The following is a 22,663-nucleotide window of genomic DNA, read 5'->3' as shown; positions in this document are numbered from 1 at the left end:
ACCGCACGGCAAGCGGTACCGGAGCGCCAAGTCTAGGTCCAAAAGGCTTCTCAACAGCTTCTACCCCCAAGCCATAAGACTCCTGAACAGCTAATCATGGCTATCCGGACCACTTGCACTGCCCCCCCACCCCCACCCCATCTTTTTACGCTGCTGCTACTCTGTTAATTATTTATGCATAGTCACTTTAACTCTACCCACATGTACATATTACCTCAACTACCTCAACTAGCCGGTGCCCCCGCACATTGACTCTGCACCGGTACCCCCCTGTATATAGCCTCCCTACTGTTATTTTATTTTACTTCTGCTCTTTTTTTCTCAACACTTTTTTGTTGTTGTTGTTTTATTTTACTTTTTTATTAAGAAATAAATGCATTGTTGGTTAAGGGCTGTAAGTAAGCATTTCACGGTAATGTCTACACCTGTTGTATTCGGCACAAATAACATTTGATTTGATTTGATTTTGAACATCTGCATAATAATGTTTTGAAACCCCCAATAACGTTTTTTTTTTCAGCTTGTGTTAAAAACATACCTGCATAGGTCAGTATAGCTCTGAATATCTACCAAACTCATTATAGGATATGGGAGATAAGGACACTTTTATTTTGGGGGGTATTCAGAAGACTTGGCCCACTACATGTACAGTAATTCAGAGTATATTATATTTTGCCTACAGTAACCTATCACAAATTCTCTTATCTATCTTTTGGACATTATAGCAAAGCAATACATACTCAAATTACACTATAGAGATATGTAGCACATATCCTGTAAGAGCCTATACTATTCTAGGCTATACTATACTAATATGATGCCATTTAGCAGACGCTTTTATCCAAAGCGACTTACAGTCATGCGTGCATACATTTTTATGTATGGGTGGTCCCGGGGTTTGAACCCACTACCTTGGCATTACAAGCGCCATGCTCTACCAGCTGAGGTACAGAGGACCACACACTATAGGCTATACATTTTAGTCATTTAGCAGACGCTCTTATCCAGAGCGACTTACATGAGCAATTAGGGTTAAGTGCCTTGCTTAAGGGCACATCAACAGAATTTTCACCTAGTCAGCTCGGGGATTAGAACCAGCGACCTTTCGGTTACTGGCACAACACTCTTACCCACTAAGCTACCTGCCGCCCTATACTATTCTATAGACTATACTATACTATAGGCTATACATTTACATTTTAGTCATTCAGCAGATGCTCTTATCCAGAGCGACTTACAGTTAGTGAGTACATTTTTCATACTGGCCCCCCCGTGGGAATCTAACCCACAACCCTGGCATTGCAAACACCATGCTCTACCAACTGGAGGCCTGTAGCTCAGTTTGTATATTCTATAGGCTATACTATTCTATATACTATACTATACTATACTATAATATACTATACTATACTATACTATACTATACTATACTATACTATACTATACTATACTATAGGCTATACTATACTATAGACTATACTATTCTATAGACTATACTATACTATACTATTCTATAGGCAATACTATACTATAGGCTATACTATACTATACTATTCTATAGACTATACTATACTATTCTATAGACAATACTATACTATAGGCTATACTATACTATACTATACTATAGACTATACTATTCTATAGACTATACTATTCTATAGACTATACTATAGACTATACCATTCTATAGACTATACTATACTATACTATACTATACTATATACTATACTATAGACTATACTATTCTATAGACTATACTATACTATTCTATAGACTATACTATACTATTCTATAGGCAATACTATACTATAGGCTATACTATACTATACTATAGGCTATACTATACTATATACTATACTATAGACTATACTATTCTATAGACTATACTATACTATACTATACTATTCTATAGACTATACTATACTATTCTATAGGCAATACTATACTATAGGCTATACTATTCTATAGGCTATACTATACTATACTATATGCTATACTATACTATAGACTATACTATTCTATAGACTATACTATACTATACTATTCTATAGCCAATACTATACTATAGGCAATACTATACTATAGGCTATACTATACTATACTATACTATACCATACAATACTATTCTATAGACTGTACTATACTATACTGTTCTATAGGCAATACTATACTATAGGCTATACTATACTATACTATATACTATTCTATAGACTATACTATACTATACTATTCTATAGGCAATACTATACTATAGGCTATACTATTCTATAGGCTATACTATACTATACTATATGCTATACTATACTATAGACTATACTATTCTATATGCTATACTATACTATTATATATGCTATACTATAATATAGACTATACTATACTATACTATAGGCTATACTATTCTACAGACTATTCTATACTATACTATACTATACTATACTATACTATACTATACTATAGACTATACTATACTATACTATACTATTCTATAGGCAATACTATACTATACTATACTATACTATACTATACTATACTATACTATACTATACTATAGGCTATACTATTCTACAGACTATTCTATACTATACTATACTATACTATAGACTATACTATTCTATAGACTATAATATACTATACTATTCTATAGGCAATACTATACTATAGGCTATACTATTCTATAGACTAGACTAGACTAGACTATACTATACTATACTATAGACTATACTATACTATAGACTATACTATTCTGTTGTCTTTGTTAACTTTACTGTGCCGTCTTGACTGTGCTGTGCAGGTCTGAACTCAGGCCAGTGTCTGTGTAAGGAGGGCTTTGCGGGCGAGCTCTGTGACCGCTGTGCCTTTGGCTACAGGGACTTCCCCCTGTGTTCACGCTGTGAGTGCAGTCTGGAGGGCAGCCTCAACATCGACCCATGCTCAGAGTGCATCTGCAAGGTAACACTGGGGTTTAACTGTGGGGAACACGGCACTATTACGGTTTAACTGAAAAATGTATGCACTCACTAACTGTAAGTCGCTCTGGATAAGAGCATCTGCTAAGTGACTAAAATGTAAATGTAACTGTGCTGCTAAAGTGGTGGATTTGGGGTGTGGGGTTGTGTGTGTGTTTAGGGGTCAGGGGTGGGGTTGTGTGTGTGTTTAGGGGTTGAGGTGGGGTTGTGTGTGTGTTTAGGGGTCAGGGGTGGGGTTGTGTGTTCAGGGGTCGAGGTGGGGTTGTGTGTGGGGGTCAGGGGTGGGGTTGTGTGTGTGTTTAGGGGTCAGGGGTGGGGTTGTGTGTGTGTGTGTTTAGGGGTCGAGGTGGGTTGTGTGTGTAGGGGTCAGGGTTGGGGTTGTGTGTGTGTTTAGGGGTCAGGGGTGGGGTTGTGTGTGTGTTTAGGGGTTGAGGTGGGGTTGTGTGTTTGTGGGGGTCAGGGGTGGGGTTGTGTGTGTGTTTAGGGGTTGAGGTGGGGTTGTGTGTTTGTGGGGGTCAGGGGTGGGGTTGTGTGTGTGTGTGTGTAGGGAGGGGGTGTAACGGTGATGATTAACCATATGATGTTCCTACAAAACCAAACACCCTAACTTCCACTGTGTCTCTGTTTCAGGAGAACGTGATGGGGGCCAACTGTGACCTGTGTAAGCAGGGTTTCTTCAACCTGGAGGTCAGTGATCCAGAGGGCTGCACAGAGTGTTTCTGCTTCGGTGTGTCTGACGTGTGTGAGAGTTCACCCTGGTCTTTGTCTCAGGTAACACACCGTAACACCCACATCCAAATACACCCTCATTGTGAATATGTTCCTTTAGAATATCCAAACTATGCAGCAAGCAACTCATGGTTCAGCATAGTTTTGTTGGGAGCCTTTAAACTATTTCTTACTGTAGAACTCATTAACATATAACCAGTAAATTGGATCGGCCTGTGATGTTCTCATGACGAGTTCATAGAACGAAGTTCTTGTCACGATCGTCGAAGGAAGAGGACCAAGGTGCAGCGTGAAATGCGAACATACTTTATTATCAATGGTGATAACACGAACAAAACAATAAACGATAACGTGACGTCCTAGGTCTAAACACAACCAACACGGAACAAGATCCCACAACTACTGTGGGAAAACAGCCTGTCTAAATGTGGTTCCCAATCAGAGACAACCAGCAACAGCTGACACTCGTTGCCTCTGATTGAGAACCACTCTGGCCAACATAGAAATAGAACAACTAGAAACTACAACACAGAATACAAACACATAGAATCTACACACCCTGGCTCAACATAATGAGTCCCCAGAGCCAGGGTGTGACAGTTCTCTCCTTGCCCACAGACTGTGCACTCCAATGGATGGCTCCTTCCCACCAAAAGCGTATCTGTCTACACGGCACCCCTCACTGATGAAGACAACAACCTCTTCGTCCCAAACATCACCATGATCCAATCATACCGTTTTCTTTCTACATGGGCCGCCCCGGAGTCCTTCCTGGGGAAAAGGGTACGTTTCGTTAGCATATACTGTACCTATGCAGTCCCTTATTCCTTTTGAGCTCAAAGCTCCAGTGGCATTAGCATTAGCTCTCTCATTTTGCTGTTCAAATAGCTAATGACCTGCATGTATTAGCTTCAAACAAATTGATTTTACAATCCTCTCTCCCTAGGGATCTCTCGCTCTCATTCTCTCTCTCTGTCTCTCTCTTTCGCTCTCTCTCTGTCTCTCTCTCTGTCTCTCTCTCTGTCTCTCTCTCTCTCTGTCTCTCTCTCTCTCTCTCTCGCTCTCTCTCTCTCTCTCTCTCTCTCTCTCTCTCCACCCCCCCCTCTCTCTCTCAATTCAATTCAATTCAATTCAATTTCAATTCAATTCAATTCAATTGTGCAATTTCAATTTAAGGGCTTTATTGGCATGGGAAACGTATGTTAACATTGCCAAAGCAAGTGAAGTAGATAGTAAACAAAAGTGAAATAAACAATAAATATTAACAGTAAATATTACACTCAGAAGTTCCAAAAGAATAAAGACATTTCAAATGTCATATTATGTATATATACAGTGTTGTAACGCTCTCTCTCTCTATCTCTCTCGCTACTGTATTTCTCTCTCTCATTCATTCATTCATTCTCTCTCTCTCTCTCTCTCTCTCTCTCTCTCTCTCTCTCTGTCTCTCTCTGTCTCTCTCTCTCTCTCTCTCTCTCTCTCTCTATCTCTCTGTCTCTGTCTCTCTCTCTGTCTCTCTCTCTCTCTCTCTCTCTCTGTCTCTCTCTCTCTCTCTGTCTCTCTCTCTCTCTCTCTCTGTCTCTCTCTCTCTCTCTCTCTCTCTCTCTCTCTCTCTGTCTCTCTCTCTGTCTGTCTGTCTCTCTCTCTCTCTCTCTGTGTCTGTCTCTCTCTCTCTCTCTCTCTCTCTCTCTCTCTCTCTCTCTCTCTCTCTCTCTCTCTCTCTCTCTCCCTGAAGCGATTAGATTTCCACCCATCCTCTCCTATCCTCCCACTGTGTGTTAGTACAGGGTGCCATGTAATTATAGTCAAGCAGGGCCAGGTCCTTTATTAATCCCTGAGTTAATGATGTTCCACTCATTAGAACCCTGTCTAATATGTTTTCTACCCATTAGTCCCTCAGGTGATTAGAGTTAATTAATTAATTAATTAGAATGAGTCATTATCTATGGCATGTCCTTAATATCGGGTGGGAGGGAGAGATAGAGATAGAAGCAGCATTTATCCTGAAGGGCCTGATTTCATGTCAGTATTTAGTGTGACGAATTTCCACTATTTCATATTTGCTGTAGGTACTGTTTTCTTGAATGTAACACTCTCTCCCTTTTTCCAATTTTCCCTGTTCCCTTTTCTCATTGCTATGTGAAGCTGACATCGTACGGAGGGTTTTTGAACTACAGTGTGGCGTATGATGTTTCAGTGGACAACGTGGACAAGTCTCTGCCGTCACAGTTCGAATTGATTATCGAGGTAAGCTAATATTGGGCTAACTAAATATTGGGCTAACAGATATTGGGCTAACAGGTAGAATAGCGTTTAGAGAGGCTGCTGGTTTCAAATCCTAGATGCCATTGCCTGCCATTCTGCCCTTGAGCAAGGCACTTGACCCCCCACAACAACAGCTCCCCGGGTGCCCAGTGTGGCAGCCCCGCCGCACCTCTCCAAAAAACCTGTATATGTATGTGTATGTCCTGTATGTGTGTCTTTCGGAGGGGTTGGGTTAAAAGTGGAAGTCAATTTTCGGTTGGAGCTTGTGTGCAATTGACCAATAAAGCAATTTGATCTTATTGTTTTCAACCTGGCTATGATATTAACAATATGTAAGTGCAATGGAAAGCAAGACTAACTAAAAACCCTTCCCACTGGGCACAGACGTCAGTTCAACTTCTATTTTTTATTTACATTTGGTTGAGTTGTCAACTAACGTGAATTCAACGTGAAATCCCAAAATAAATTCACCATGACATTGGATTTAGGTTCAAAGTTGAGTGAAAAAAAAGAATATATTCCCGTATGTTGATGACTTCTTGCAAATCCAATCAGTTTTCCATCTTGATTCAATGTCATCACATTTTTGTTGTTGTTGTTGAAATGACGTGGAAACAATGTTGATTCAAACAGTTTTTGCCCAGTTGGTAGTTTAAACGAAAAACCTCTATCCCCTAGCTCTTCAGTGATTGCAGACCTGAAGGAGTCATATAGATGATTGCAGAATCACCCCGGCCTAAATCTAAAACTATTCTAAAGGGTTGAGTATACCAACCCCTGAACCTACATCAGGTCGTCATTGTAAATCAAAATGTGTTGCTAACGGCCTTGTTTGGATGTGTCCCCAGGGGAACGGGAGGACCCTGCGTCAGACGCCCCCCAGGCAGCTCTTCCTGACGCCCCTGCGTGAGCAGCATGTTGCTGTGGAGCTCTTGCCACAGGGCTTCGTAGACCTGCACACGGGTCAGAGGGTGGACAGGGTCGAGCTGATGACCGCACTGGCCGACGTGGCTGGACTGAGGATCAGAGGTCACCTCAATGCCAGCGCAGAAGGGGCACTCAGGTTGAGCAATGTATCTCTGGACATGGTAGACATCAATTCTGCTAACCCAGTTCAGGCCCGGGACGTGGAGCAGTGTGAGTGCCCCTGGGGCTACTCGGGCATATCCTGTGAGGTAAACACCCAGGTCATGTGACGGTGGCCAGGTTCATACTGTTTACTACTGTAGGTGTCTAGTCAAGTTTGTTAATGATTTGAGCTGCATCCGTTGTAAAAGCAAAGTTCATTATGCTTTTCAGTTGGCTTTGTTAGTTAGAGTTAGAAGAAGAGCATGGTGTTGGCAACAATGTTGTGGGTTCAATTCCAACAAAACCCACATATTTTGAATACGTGTTAACTATGTGTCACTTTAGGTGAACACAACTGCTAAATGATTATGTTATAGTTCTCTTTGTGTTTGTAGTACTGTATGTCTGGATTCAGAGGAGGCTGGTGGGAGGAGCTATAGGAGGACGGGCTCATTGTAATGGCTGGAATAGAATGAACAAAACGGTATCAAACACATCAAACATACTTTGGGTAAAAGCGACCGCTTAATGATGATGTTATTGTTCTCTGTGTGTTTGTAGTACTGTATGTCTGGGTTCTATCGTGTCGGGGGCATCCTGTTCGGAGGCAACTGTCTCCAGTGTGAGTGTAACGACCATGCTAAGGAATGTGACATCAACGGAGTGTGTCTGGTGAGTCCTCTATCTGCCCCATGTCATGTTTAGACAGTGGGGGGTCAGAGAAGTAGATATTTGACCCATAGATATACAATATACTGTATGTAGTCATTCCATACATATGTCAATGAAGTCTGTCTGGCTAGTCACTACTATATGCAGTGGGGGGCCATAGACATAGATATATGACACTTAGATATCCCATACATGTACAGCTATGGCTTGTTTGTTAGCTCGACGCGTGATCTCAACTACTTCCACCACCATCTGTGTAAAATAAGGACGTGGTCTCATCTAGCTGTTTATCTGATCCTAACATCTCCACTAGATAACCTCTGAACTGGTCAGAGCTTCACTTAGATTTGAGATTTTAGTCATTTAGCAGATGCTCTTATCCAGAGCGACTTACAGTTAGTGAGTGCATGCATTTTTTCTCTCCGTACTTCACAGTTAGAGGCTACACCAATGAGCAAACCCCCAGTAGGAAGCTTCCTGGCTTGAGCTGTGTTTGTTGACAGCCATAATGATGAATCACTCTTCTATGCTGTGTCTGAAATGGCATCCTATTCCCTATGTAGTGCACTACTTTTGGCTAGAGCCTCCATCCTATTCCCTATGTAGTGCACTACTTTTGGCTAGAGCCTCCATCCTATTCCCTATGTTGTGCACTACTTTATAGGGAATAGGGTGCCATCTTGGGCTCTGTTTCAATTGAATTCCTCGCTTTATTGGATGACAAGTTAATGCTGTGTTAGGCGTTTAAATGGCATGCGGCAAAGCAGTGATTATCCTTTGGCTACTGCCAGGCATCCGTTCGGTCAATGTACTATGTAAATCAAAAGACATGCTAAAGCTAGTAGCTACAACATTCAATTGCATTAGTGAAAATGCTTCACTTTGCGGTTAGGTTTAGCAGCTTGGTGCAGTTAAAGGGATAGTTCACTTTTTAGGAGCTTTATTTTCGACATACCTAGGGTGTTCATCCAAACAGTTTTTAAAAAATGTGAAATAATCTAAAACTTCAAAAAGTTAACTATCCCTTTAACATGGCAGTGGATGTTGAGACATCCCAATAAATGTTGGTTTCTATGGTGTGTCAATGGCAGCTTAAGGGCATGTGTGTCATGTCAGAAATACGTTTTATCCGGGCACTGTCGCCTTAAATCTTTCCCCAGGACTGTACTCACAATACCACTGGGCCCCACTGTGACCAATGCCTCCACGGTTACTATGGCGACCCCTCTGAGGGCACCCCGGAGGACTGCAGGAGATGCGCTTGCCCGCTGACAGTGGCGACGAACAAGTGAGTGACTGTGCCAACTCTGTGCCAACATGCCATTAATTTAGATTCTAGAACCCCTCTCCATGGCGATAGATGGGTCAAATATGTGTGGACGCTGGGTGGTGGAGAGTATGGCCGATATTGGTTATTGTAGGTTTCATGTCAACAACAGAATGTTTCAACTGTACCAGGTACTTTATTGCTTTATTTAATGACAGGTAGGTTAGCTGTTGTGTGAATTGATTCCAAGCATAAACTTAGTGCTGGTGTTTCTCAATTTTAGGGAGTGGAAGGGGTGAGATCTCCACTCATACAATATGAAATGCTTAAAGTTTGAGAAAAGCCCTATGCTCTAGCTCTTACTAGTTAATGTGATGTCATCATTCACACTCCTGGTCTCTTCTTCAGTTTCAGCCCCACCTGTGTCCTGGAGGGCCCTGGGCAGGTGACATGTGACCAGTGCCTGCATGGTTACACTGGGACTAAGTGTGAGAGGTATGGAGAGTAAATGTTCTTAAACCTTATCCTGTCAGTTTGACCTTCTCTTCACTTCTTAAACCTGTACTATATAATCAGATACACAGAGCATTCGGAAAGTATTCATACCCCTTGACTTTTTCCACATTTGGATATGTTACCTTAGCATTATTCTAAAATGGTTTAAATTGTATTTTCTTCTTCTCACCAATCTACACACAACACCCCATAATGACAAAGCAAAAACTGGGATGGGGAGCGTCGCTGCACAGTCTGGGCTTTGGCTGGGCCACTCAAGGACATTCAGAGACTTGTCTGAAGCCACTCCTGCATTGTCTTGGCTGTATGCTTAGGGTATTTGTCCGATTGGAAGGTGAACCTTCGCCCCAGTCTGAGGTCCTGAGCGCTCTGGAGCAGGTTTTCATCAAGGATCTCTCTGTACTTTGCTCCATTCATCTTTCCCTCGATCCTGACTAGTCTCCCAGTCCCTGCCGCTGAAAAACATCCCCACAGCATGATGCTGCCACCACCATGCTTCACCGTAGGGATGGTGCCAGGTTTCCTCCAGATGTGACGCTTGGCATTCAGGCGAAAGAGTTCAATCTTCGATTCATCAAACCAGAGAATCTTGTTTCTCATGGTCTGAGAGTCCTTTAGGTGCCTTTTGGCAAACTCCAAGCGGGATGCCATGTGCCTTTTACTGAGGAGTGACTTCCGTCTGGCCACTCTACCATAAAGGCCTGATTGGTGGAGTGCTGCAGAGATGGTTGGCCTTCTGGAAGGTTCTCCCATCTCCACAGATGAAGTCTGGAGCTCTGTCAGAGTGACCATCGGGTTCTTGGTTACCTCCCTGACCAAGGTCCTTCTCCCCCGAAACATCTTAAGGATGATCAATGGAAACAGGATGCACCTGAGCTCAATTTCGAGTCTCATAACAAAGGGTCTGAATACTTATGTAAATAAGGTAGTTCATTATTTTATTTTTTTATACATTTGCAACAATTTCTAAAAACTTGTTTACGCTTTGTCATTGTGGGGTATAGTGTGTAGATAAAAAATGTATTTAATCCATTTTAGAATAAGGCTGTAACGTAACAAAATGTGGAAAAAGTCAAGGGGTCTGAATACTTTCCGAATGCACTGTATTTCACTTGTACATCTAAACACATAGTAAATATACTTATAACAGTTTACATGGGAAAATTATAAGTGAAACTCAGTTACAATACTTTAATACTAGTCTCAACCATTTAACTAATAGTTTATTGTATTATTTGTTAATCTTCGAACTTTGACTTCTACAGGTGTGCTAACGGTTACCACGGTGACCCGAAGGTGGCGGGCCAGGAGTGTGTGGTGTGTGAGTGTAACGGTAACGTGGACCCCTGGGAGCCGGGCCACTGTGACCCCAGCAGCGGTGTGTGTCTGAAGTGTCACAGCCACACCAGCGGAGACCAGTGTGAGAGGTGCGAAGACGGCTACTACGGTGACGCCATCACTGCCAAGAACTGCCAGGGTAAGAGAGCTGTGATGATGACGAGGAAGATGATGAAGATGAGGATTCTTCCACAGATCCCCACACAGTTACATATACACGACAAGCAACATCCCTCACCACCATGTACTGAACATGCTAGTTAACACTAAACTTGCTCATCCATCTAACTGCAGTCGATGATACGTACCGAACTACAACACAGAATGACATAGTGAGAATAGACATGAAATAGACACTTTTGCTCATTTCTGAGTAGCAGTTAGCAAGTCAGGAATGGTGAGTGAAGAACGTGGCCAACCGACCACAGATGAAATCTCAACTTTGACCTATACCTGCTCCCCCCCCCCCCCCCCCAGCCCCAACATCACGTCCTAGACCTAATCCTAACAATAATGTATGTTATGGGTCAGGACCCATATTCACAAAGCGTCTCAGCGTAGCAGTGCTGATCTGGGATCAGGTTCCACCTTATCCATGTAATCTCATTCATTATGATCTATAAGGTAAGACTGATCCTAGATCAGCACTCCTTTTCTGAGACGCATTGTGAATACAGACCCAGACATGTTACCTCAGGCATTGTGAGGTCAAAGGTCAGGTTAAATCCCTGTCTGAATATGATATGGCATGGCACCAGGCCTCATAGGGAAGCTTATGAACAGCGTATTAATGTCTAATAACCATCACATGAAGCTTTATAATCCCCTTGGCCTTTGGGGGCGGCAGGTAGCATAGTGGTTAAGAGCGTTGTGCCAGTAACCGAAAGGTCGCTGGTTCTAATCCCAGAGCCGACTAGGTGAAAAATCTGTTGATGTGCCCTTGAGCAAGGCACTTAACCCTAATTGCTCTTGTAAGTCGCTCTGGATAAGAGCGTCTGCTAAATGACTAAAATGTAAAAATGGGTATGGTAATACTGCAGGCTTCTCATTCCCAGACCTGGTTTTGTGACAATGTCTGCATTCCACAACATTGACAATGCATGTATGTTATGACAATAGGAATGTTCTATTCATAGGGAGATATGTGGATGGATTCAGTCGTTACCTAGAATGTAACTTATTTGGACATCAAACATGGTCCAAAATATTGTGATGGATGTGCAATTTTACTTCAGATGTGTGTTTACTTGTCATGAAAGACAACTGTAGAAGAGCTCTTTGTAATGGATAGAGTGACATCTAGGGGAACATCGCAATACTGCAAGTCTTGCGTACCTTCACCCGTTCAGCCTCATTTCACTAAACTTGCTCAAATGTCTGCATAACGTTTATACTACATGAAAAAATATATATATTCTATCATCAAAATAGAGCTTTGAGAATTGTATGATTATTTTAAAATATACCTCTCAGGTTACCAGTATTATTTTCAACACAAAATTAGAGCATGAATCCTGGTGTTATAAACATGTACGTTTACGACTATGTTTTACTCCTATTTATCCCCTGTGTAGCTTGTGGTTGCCATGAAAAAGGGTCGTACTCGGGAGTGTGTGACCTCCTTACTGGACGGTGTACCTGCAAACCCAACGTGGTGGGTGAGAAGTGTGACCAGTGTCAGGTATGTAGATTGTATAGCATTCTCTATGTTCAGTTTCATATTATTTTCACAACTTCAAACTCGCATACTATAGGGCCAAGAGTTTTTCTGGCTATATGGTCGAGTCACATGGCCAGTCCCTTCTACCCTCCTAGACTATTTTCCCTGTAATTCCTCCCAACTTCCAACTCCCCACTCCCACACCTCATGGAATAAGTATTTGGAATTTGGAAACGGATACTAAATTACTAACCCTAATCCAGGCCAGTCCATTGGAACACTTAGTTATCAGTGGGTGTCCAAGGTCTCCCGCTTCTCTCCTCCCCGTGTCCTACTTTCCAATAGAACCCCCAGCTGGTCTGAAGGCAGTCCAATGTTTTGGGAATATTCATTAGCACGGTCAGATTATCTGTCGGCTCCCTGGCAGAGAGAGGGAGGGAAGGAGGGGGAGATATCTTTAGTTGATTTTTTTTAGGGCAGTAGAGGGGTTTGTTTGGTGGAGGTGGGTGGAGGGGAGCTCTTTGGCTGGGCAGGGGCTGTTCAAATGTAACCAAAAACACATGGATTCAAAACATCTAGAGATGGTTATCTGGAGAAAACAGAGCGCAGTCTTGGCCTTCTCTTTCTCTCAATATGTTAACCAAAAATTACATTCCAATTTGCGGATGTAGAAATTGAGAGATGGGGATGGAAGGGGGTTAGCAGCTTCTCTCTAATCCCAGAATTAGATGATCTGGCTGGGGTAAATTCTGACCTAAGGCCTGGCTGTCTGGTTCCTGGTTTTCCATTGGGTCCAATTTGGACTGAGAGTTGACAGCTTTGGCAGAGAGGACTGATAGAGACAGACTCCACCAGTAATATTACAGGAGATAGGAGATACTTCCTGCCTGTTCATGTCGATGGTAACTGAGATGATTGGTGACAGTGAGACCCTCTGATTGATAGTGACGATGTCATTAGAAGTGTTACGTCTAATGTCACTTGGCCTCCTGCTATATGCTCTCTATCAAGGATACAGACTCAGAGTAATACACCTTTTTATTCTGGATATACTTGTATTGATGTTTTACAGTTTAAGAAAGGTTGAATGAATGATCAAGAGGATTCTCAGAAGGATGGAGTCTGCTGGTTAGTTGATGGAAGTTAGTAACAATTGGTGTTTTCGTCTGTGTTTTCCAGGTGGGCTTCCACGGTCTTCTCAACGGACAGGGGTGCAGAGAATGTAACTGTATCCAGTCAGGATCTGTGTCCACGGCCTGTGAGGAAGATGGGCGGTGCCAATGCATCCCAGGGGTGGCGGGGGACAAGTGTGACCGCTGTCACCATGGTTACTTTAACTACCAGGGCAGCGGCTGTACACGTAAGGCCACAAACATTACCCAAACTTTAACAGACATTTACATTTGAGTTTCATTCTGATCTGAACTGATCATAGTGCTCTCTCCACCCCACTCTCTCTCTCTCTCTCTCTCTCTCTCACACTCTCACTCTCACTCTCACTCTCACTCTCTCTCTCTCTCTCTCTCTCTCTCTATCTCTCTCTCTCGCTCGTTCTCGCTCTCCTCCCCCATTCAGAGTGTGAGTGTGCCCACACCCATGGCAACTGTAACGCGACGACAGGCGAGTGTATCTGTCCTCCCCACACCAGAGGAGAGAAGTGTGAGCTGTGTGAAGAAGGTCACTGGGGTCACGACACTGTGACAGGCTGTAAGGTAAAACCCACCTCTCCTACTGGAAATGTATACGCCTTTATAAGGCCTACATATCCCTACATTGACTCTTTTAATGCCTACATAGATGCTTCATAAGTTATAAATGTAATAAGCAAATTCATATAACATAAAAGTTGTTCATTAAAGCTCATCTTTGCCCCTTTGTTCCTAGTCATGTGACTGCAGTGAGGCGGGCAGCTCTGCCACCCAGTGTGGCATCACAAACGGGCAGTGCCAGTGCCGCTCTGAGTTTGCCGGGCAGAACTGTGACCGCTGCGCCATGGGCTACAGGGGCTACCCAGAATGCACGGTGTGCAACTGCAATACCAACGGCACCAGAGAGGAGTTCTGTGATGAGGAACTGGGCGTGTGCAGCTGTGAGGCCCCAGGGAACTGTGTGTGCAAGGTACTTAAACTGTTGGTGAAATTGGTTGAGTGAACAAACAGTAATCTTGTATCATATGATGGAATATCATATCTGTTATGGCCTATGATAGTGTTGTGTTTTATTGTGTCCGTACGAAGTATGTTGTCTGTTTAAATTAATTGGTCTCTGGTTGCCAGGACAACGTGGGCGGAGGTGGCTGTGATGAGTGTAAGAAGGGAACCTTCGGCCTATCTGGTTCTAACCCGGCCGGCTGCAGCCCCTGCTTCTGTTTCGGGGTCTCCTCAGACTGTGAGGAGCTGGGTGGGATGGTCCGGGTGCTGGTGAGTACAGTCCACTTATCCAAACCCTCATCATCCAGGGGTCTGTTCAGTGAGTTGAAACATTCAGAACACTACAGATAGAGATGTAAGGAATAAACCCACTGGGCACAGACGTCAGTTCAACGTCTAGTTTTGATTTACATTGGTTGAGTTTTCAGCTAATGTGAATTCAACGTGAAATCAACAAAAAAGGTCACCATGTCATTGGATTTAGGTTCAAAGTTGGGTGAAAAAATATGAAATGCCGTTGATTACTTTTTGCAAATCCAATCAGTTTTCCACGTTGATTCAATGTCATCACATAGATCTTTTGGGTTGAAATAATGTGGAAACAATGTTGATTCAACCAGTTTTTGCCCAGTGGGGAGCTATCACTACACTATTTGCCATGACAGATGAATATGTCTGTTCGGCACAATGCATTTTCTACCTGAATGTTCTGTAATTTTTGTTTTCCATTGAAAAACGTTTTAAAACGTGTGCCAGCTACTGAATATTACCCTGGTTTCCTGTTTTAGTCCCGCCCATCTGCTTCCTGTTCAGATGGGTGGCTATGCTAACAGGGTTGAGAAACTGTCCGCCATTGTCTGAAGGGGTTGAGCGGCCATCATTCTGCCATTTTCTAAACAAAATACTTAAAATTCTTTCTAGTCGCTGTCTGGAATGGCAATACCTTTGTTTAGTGATACAACAACAATACTGTATAATATCTTGGCTTCTATTTGTCTGGTTTATGTCAGAATCATTTTCTCTGTCTTGTTTATAACCTCGTTAGCCAAGAAGCAACCGGCATGTCAAATCTAACAATGTATCATGCTTAGAGCCTGGAGTTTTTCCTGAAAATGCGTCATGACCAGGAAGATATCATCTATAAGCTATTTCCGAGTTCAAAGCTCTTTGGTCAGGTGTATCCAGATGTTTTGGCCCATACTAATTCTTCAGCTGTACACTATCTCATCTGTCTGGATGAAGAACAAACTCTTTATCCTCACCACATCAGTCACTGGCTTCATCAATAAGTGCATCGATGACGTCGTCCCAACAGTGACTGTACGTACATACCCCAACCAGAAGCCATGGATTACAGGCAACATCCGCACTGAGCTAAAGGGTAGAGCCGCCGCTTTCAAGGAGCGGGACTCTAACCCGGAAGCGTATTTAAAAAAAACAACATTTTTAGTCATTTAGCAGACGCTCTTATCCAGAGCGATTTACAGGAGCAATTAGGGTTAAGTGCCTTGCTCAAGGGCACATCGACAGATTTTTCACCTAGTCGGCTCGGGGATTAGAACCAGCGACCTTTCGGTTACTGGCACGACGCTCTTACCCACTAAGCTACCTATGCCCTCCGACAAACCATCAAACAGGCAAAGCATCAATACAGGACTAAGATCGACTCGTACTACACCGGCTCCGACGCTCGTCGGATGGGGCAGGGCTTGCAAACTATTACAGACTACAAAGGGAAGCACAGTCGCGAGCTGCCCAGTGACACGAGCCTACCAGACGAGCTAAATTACTTCTATGCTCACTTCGAGGCAAGTAACACTGAAACATGCATGAGAGCATCAGCTGTTCCGGACGACTGTGTGATCACGCTCTCCGTAGCCGATGTGAGTAAGACCTTTAAACAGGTCAACATTCACAAGGCCGCAGGGCCAGACGGATTACCAGGACATGTACTCCGAGCATGCGCTGACCAACTGGCAAGTGTTTTCACTGACATTTTCAACCTGTCCCTGGCCAAGTCTGTAATACCTACGTTTCAAGCAGACCACCATAGTCCCTGTGCCCAAGAACACTAAGATAACCTGCCTAAATGACTACCGACCCGTAGCACTCACATCTGTAGCCATTAAGTGCTTTGAAAGGCTGGTCATGGCTCACATCAACACCATTATCCCAGAAACCCTAGACCCACTCCAATTTGCATACCGCCCCAATAGATCCACAGATGATGCAATCTCTATTGCGCTCCACACTGCCCTTTCACACCTGGACAAAAGGAACACCTATGTGAGAATACTATTCATTGACTACAGCTCAGCGTTCAACACCATAGTGCCCTCAAAGCTCATAACTAAGCTAAGGACCCTGGGACTAAACACCTCCCTCTGCAACTGGATCCTGGACTTCCTGATGGGCCGCCCCCAGGTGGTAAGGGTAGGTAACAACACATATATCAGCCATCTGATTACAATGAAGAGCAAGATGTGCCGCTCTGTTCTGGGCCAGCTGCAGCTTAACTAGGTCTTTCTCAGCAGCGCTTGACCACATGGCTGGACAATAATCAAGATAAGACAAAACTAGAGCCTGCAGGACTTGCTTTGTGGAGTGTTGTGTCAAAAAAGCAGAGCATCTCTTTATTACGGACAGACCTCTCCCTATCTTTACAACCATTAAATCTATATCACATCTGCCACGCTGATCCTCAACACGTGGGCCCCTCAGGGGTGCGCGCTCAGTCCCCTCCTGTACTCCCTGTTCACTCATGACTGCATGGCCAGGCACGACTCCAACACCATCATTAAGTTTGCCGATGACACAACAGTTGTAGGCCTGATCACCGACAACGACGAGACAGCCTATAGGGAGGTCAGAGACCTGGCCGTGTGGTGCCAGGATAACAACCTCTCCCTCAACGTGATCAAGACAAAGGAGATGATTGTGGACTACAGGAAAAAAAGAGGACTGAGCACGCCCCCATTCTCATCGACGGGGCTGTAGTGGAGCAGGTTGAGAGATTCAAGTTCCTTGGTGTCCACATCACCAACAAACTAACATGGTCCAACCATACCAAGACAGTCGCGAAGAGGGCACGACAAAACCTATTCCCCTTAAGGAGACTGAAAATATTTGCCATGGGTCCTCAGATCCTCAAAAGATTCAACAGCTGCACCATCGAGAGCATCTTGACTGGTTGCATCACTGACTGGTATGGCAACTGCTCGGCCTCCGACCGCAAGGCACTGCAGAGGGTAGTGCGTACGGCCCAGTATATCACTGTGGCCAAGCTTCCTGCCATCCAGGGCCTCTATACCAGGCGGTGTCAGAGGAAGGCCCTTAAAATTGTCAAAGATTACAGTTCTCTCTGCTACCGCACGGCAAGCGGTACCGGAGCGCCTAGTCTAGGTCCAAGAGGCTTCTAAACAGCTTCTACCCCCAAGCCATAAGACTCCTGAACATCTAATCAAATGGCTACCCAGACTATTTGCATTTATTTTTTTTCGCTGCTGCTACTCTCTGTTTATTATCTATGCATAGACACTTTAATAGCTCTAACTACATGTACATATTACCTCAATTACCTCGACTAACCGGTGCCCCCGCACATTGACTCGGTACCGGTACCCCCTGTATTTAGCCTCGCTATTGTTATTTTTACTGCTGCTCTTTAATTATTTGTTACTTTTATTTCGTATTATTTTATATAGTATTTTTTTGTGATTTTATGGGGGGTATTCTTTCTTAAAACTGCATTTTTGGTTAAGTAATAATTTCACTATAAGGTCTACTACTGTCACGATCGTCGGGTACAGAGGACCAAGGCGCAGCGTGAAAGGTGAACATATTTATTAAATAATGATAACACGAACAAAACAACAAACGATAACGTGACGTCCTCGGTCTAACACAAACCACACTGGAACAAGATCCCACAAACACTGTGGGAAAACTGGCTGCTTAAGTATGGTTCCCAATCAGAGACAACAAGCAACAGCTGATACACGTTGCCTCTGATTGAGAACCACACTGGCCAACATAGAAATACAAAACTAGAACAAAAACAAATGAAAACTCACACCCTGGCTCAACATACTAGAGTCCCCAGAGCCAGGGCGTGACAACTACACCTGTTGTATTCGGCGCATGTGACAAATAAAATGTGATTTGATTTGATTAGTCGCTGAATGCTCCCAATTAGCTTCATTTTAATTGGGCACAATAGAGAGGAAATAAAATGCCCAGAAAGATGCCCAACAGGATGCCCATCTTAGTGATGCCACGTACGGTGCCTGCTGCTCCCAGCCTGGTGCCCGGCTCAAGGATGCACGTGCCATTTAGCTATGTGTGTGTTTTGTCTATACACACACTCATGCGTTTGTGTGTATCTATCTGTTCATACAGATCACCCTGGGCTCTGACCCAGAGCTGCTTCGTGTGGTCAGTCAGAGTGACTTCCAGGGCAGTGTGGAGGGGGTCTACTACCAGACCCCAGACATGCTGCTGGACACCAGGGAGATAGAGAGCACCAGCCTGGCTGGACCCTACTACTGGAGGCTTCCCAAACACTACCAGGGAAACAAGGTACACTACACCTCACATCACTGTTACCTCATGAAGTGACTATATGAGACTTCAGGCCTGGGTTCCAATACCATTTGTGTTCTTTCATATAGCTGCAGTTGACTGAGCTTGCCTGGTGCAATGGAATAGTCACAAAAGTGCAAACCCTTTTCAATTGGTATTCCAAAAATCTAAAATACTAACACATCCTTTCTTGTCTTCTCTTTCTAGTTGTTGTCATACGGAGGGAAGCTATCCTACGTGGTGGCATTCCATGCTCTGGACGGGGCCGGCCTGGCCAACAACGAGCCCCAGGTCCTGATGAGGGGGGGTCATCTGAGGAAGCAGGTCATCTACATAGACATGCCTGCCCCCGACAACGGGGTAAAAACCCGTCAGGACGTCCCACTGACCGAGGTAAGAAGGAGACCAGAAACAAGGCCTAAAGCTGAAGTAGTTTGACTATCTGGGGTTCGAACCCAAATGTCCTGCATGCTAAAAGAATATGTTATCTGGCTGAGCTAAAGCCTACAAATCCTACTAATAATATAACTAATAATATAATAAAATAATAATACAAATAATATATTACAATATAACTAATATAATGCTTTGATTTCTCTTGAGCAGCACAAGTGGAAGTATTTCAACTCTGTGTCGGAGAAAGCTGTGAGTCACTCGGACTTCATGGCGGTCCTGAGCAACATCGAGTACATCACCATCAAGGCCTCTTACGGTACAAGGCTACAGCAGAGCAGGTTAGCACACACACACACACACACACACACACACACACACACAGACACACACACACACACACACACACACAGACACACACACACACACACACACAGACACACACACAAACACACACACACACACACACACACACACACACACACACACACAACACACACATACTATGTTTGTGTCAACACTATAAAGTGACTATCATATCAATCTTGTCATTGTCTTTCGTTAGAATCTCCAATATCACTATGGATACAGCCCTAGAGGCGGAGGAGGGGTTGAAGGGTATGGAGGTGGCATGTCTGATCGAGACGTGTGTGTGTCCAGCTGGCTACGCTGGACTGTCCTGCCAGGTCAGACTGCTTTGAGACAGTTTTTCACATCTCTCTTGGGGTTGCACGATCGCCTGTGATTTGACAGACATCTTATCTTGTTATCCACAATTTCTTCCCTCAACACCAGTCTTTCTTCCATTGTAGCGATAGCCTGTAATTTCCATATACACTATATATACAAAAGTAGGTGGACACCCCTTCAAATTAGTGGATTCGGCTATTTCAGCCACCCCTGTTGCTGACAGGTGTATAAAATCGAGCACACAGCCATGCAATCTCCATAGACAAACATTGGCAGTAGAATGGCCTTACTGAAGAGCTCAGTGACTTTCAATGTGGCAGTGTCATAGGATGCCACCTTTCCAACAAGTCAGTTCGTCAAATTTCTGCCCTGCTAGAGCTGCCCTGGTCAACTGTAAGTCCTGTTATTGTGAAGTGGAAATATCTAGGAGCAACAACGGCTCAGCCGCGAAGCGGTAGGCCACACAAGCTCACAGAATGGGACCGGCGAGTGCTGAAGTGTGTTGTCCTCGGTTGCAACACTTACTACAGAGCTCCAAACTGCCTCTGGAAGCAACATCAGCACAATAACTGTTCGTCGGGAGCTTCATGAAATGGGTTTCCATGGCCGAGCAGCCTAAGATTACCATGCGCAATGCCAAGCGTCGGCTGGAGTGGTGTAAAGCTCGCCGCCATTGGACTCTGGAGCAGTAGAAACGCGTTCTCTGGAGTGATGAATCACGCTTCACCATCTGGCAGTTCAACGTACGAATCTGGGTTTGGCGGGTGCCAGGATAACTCTACCTGCCCCAATGCATAGTGCCAACTGTAAAGTTTAGTGGAGGAGGAATAATGATCTGGGTCTGTTTTTCATGGTTCGGTCTAGGCCCCTTAGCTCCAATGAAGGGAAATGTAAACGCTACAGCATACAATGACATTCTAGATGATTCTGTGCTTCCAAATTTGTGACAACAGTTTGGGGAAGGCCCTTTCCTGTTTCAGCATAACAATGCCCCGTGTACAAAGCAAGGTCCATACAGAAATTGTTTATTGAGATCGGTGTGGAAGAACTTGACTGGCCTGCACAGAGCCCTGACCTCAACCCCATCGAACACCTTTGGGATGAATTGAAACGCCTACTGTGAGCCAGGCCTAATCGCCCAACATCAGTGCCCGACCTCACTAATGCTCTTGTGGCTGAATGGAAGCAAGTCCCAGCAGCAATGTTCCAACATTTAGTGGAAAACCTTCCCAGAAGAGTGGAGGCTGTTATCGCAGCAAAGGGGGGACCAACTCCATATTAATGCCCATGATTTTGGAATGAGATGTTAAGACAAGCAGGTATCCACATACTTTTGGCCATGTAGTGTATGTTCTGGATTGTGGTGTTGTCCATTGACGTTAACTTGTGTTGTGTGTAGGAGTGTGCCCCTGGCTACTACCGCCAACCAGTGACTGAGCTGAACAGCGGGAAGAGACCGCTGATCCAGCCGTGTGTGCCCTGCCGTTGTAACAACCACAGCCAGGCCTGCGACCTGGACACGGGAGAATGCCTGAGCTGCCAACACAACACGGCAGGGGAGCACTGTAGCGTGTGTTCCTCAGGGTACTATGGGAACGTGAAAGGCTCCATCAGTGACTGCTCGCTGTGTGCCTGCCCCCTCAAAGAGAACAGGTACCTGTCTCACTCTCCTCTCAGCCACACGTGTTCTGATAAGTGAGGTGTTCTTGAGTTTAAATGTCTCATTCCACACATACAGTTGAAGTCGGAAGTTTACATACACTTAGGTTGGAGTCATTAAAACTAGTTTTTCAACCACTCCACAAATTTCTTGTTAACAAACTATAGTTTTGGCAAGTCGGTTAGGACATCTACTTTGTGCATGACACAAGTCGTTTACAGACAGATTATTTCACTTATAATTCACTATATAACAATTCCAGTGGGTCAGAAGTTTACATACACTAAGTTGACTGTGGCTTTAAACAGCTTGGCAAGTTCCAGAAAATATGTCATGGTTTTAGAAGCTTCTGATAGGCTAATTGACATCATTTTAGTTAATTGGAGGTGTAACTGTGGATGTATTTCAAGGACTACCTTCAAACTTACTGCCTCTTTGCTTGACATCATGGGAAAATCAAAAGAAATCAGCCAAGACCTCAGAAAATTGTAGACCTCCACAAGTCTGGTTCATCCTTGAGAGCAATTTCCAAACGCCTGAAGGTACCACGTTCATCTGGCCATAACAATAGTACGCAAGTATAAACACCATGGGATCACGCATCCGTCATACTGCTCAGGAAGGAGACGCATTCTGTCTCCTAGAGATGAACGTACTTTGGTGCGAAAAGTGCAAACAGGACCTTGTGAAGATGCTGGAGGAAACAGG

The 22,663-nt window shown here is 44.0% G+C and overlaps 1 protein-coding gene across 1 annotated transcript in view; it reads left to right on the top strand.

Annotated features, from left to right (window-relative positions):
• The window catches only part of LOC311108962 (laminin subunit alpha-1-like), a gene marked incomplete at both ends in the record, with an annotated part of 85,712 nt that overhangs the window by 40,340 nt on the left and 22,709 nt on the right, over window positions 1–22,663 (top strand). Inside the window, 19 exons of the mRNA XM_084151743.1 lie at window positions 2,792–2,949; window positions 3,597–3,737; window positions 4,314–4,478; window positions 5,841–5,942; window positions 6,809–7,135; window positions 7,590–7,700; window positions 8,861–8,988; window positions 9,376–9,462; window positions 10,749–10,960; window positions 12,396–12,502; window positions 13,661–13,841; window positions 14,057–14,193; window positions 14,366–14,599; window positions 14,758–14,901; window positions 19,030–19,209; window positions 19,420–19,605; window positions 19,819–19,946; window positions 20,171–20,291; window positions 21,695–21,948. Coding sequence (XP_084007869.1) covers window positions 2,792–2,949; window positions 3,597–3,737; window positions 4,314–4,478; window positions 5,841–5,942; window positions 6,809–7,135; window positions 7,590–7,700; window positions 8,861–8,988; window positions 9,376–9,462; window positions 10,749–10,960; window positions 12,396–12,502; window positions 13,661–13,841; window positions 14,057–14,193; window positions 14,366–14,599; window positions 14,758–14,901; window positions 19,030–19,209; window positions 19,420–19,605; window positions 19,819–19,946; window positions 20,171–20,291; window positions 21,695–21,948 — 3,103 coding nt within the window. The remainder of the gene's footprint in view (window positions 1–2,791; window positions 2,950–3,596; window positions 3,738–4,313; window positions 4,479–5,840; window positions 5,943–6,808; window positions 7,136–7,589; window positions 7,701–8,860; window positions 8,989–9,375; window positions 9,463–10,748; window positions 10,961–12,395; window positions 12,503–13,660; window positions 13,842–14,056; window positions 14,194–14,365; window positions 14,600–14,757; window positions 14,902–19,029; window positions 19,210–19,419; window positions 19,606–19,818; window positions 19,947–20,170; window positions 20,292–21,694; window positions 21,949–22,663) is intronic.

This window comes from Coregonus lavaretus (genome assembly GCF_964263955.1).
Source record: "Coregonus lavaretus genome assembly, chromosome: 34".
Lineage (NCBI taxonomy): Eukaryota > Metazoa > Chordata > Actinopteri > Salmoniformes > Salmonidae > Coregonus > Coregonus lavaretus.
Note: the sequence above shows the minus strand (reverse complement) of the source record. Positions and strands in the feature narration are given on the sequence as shown.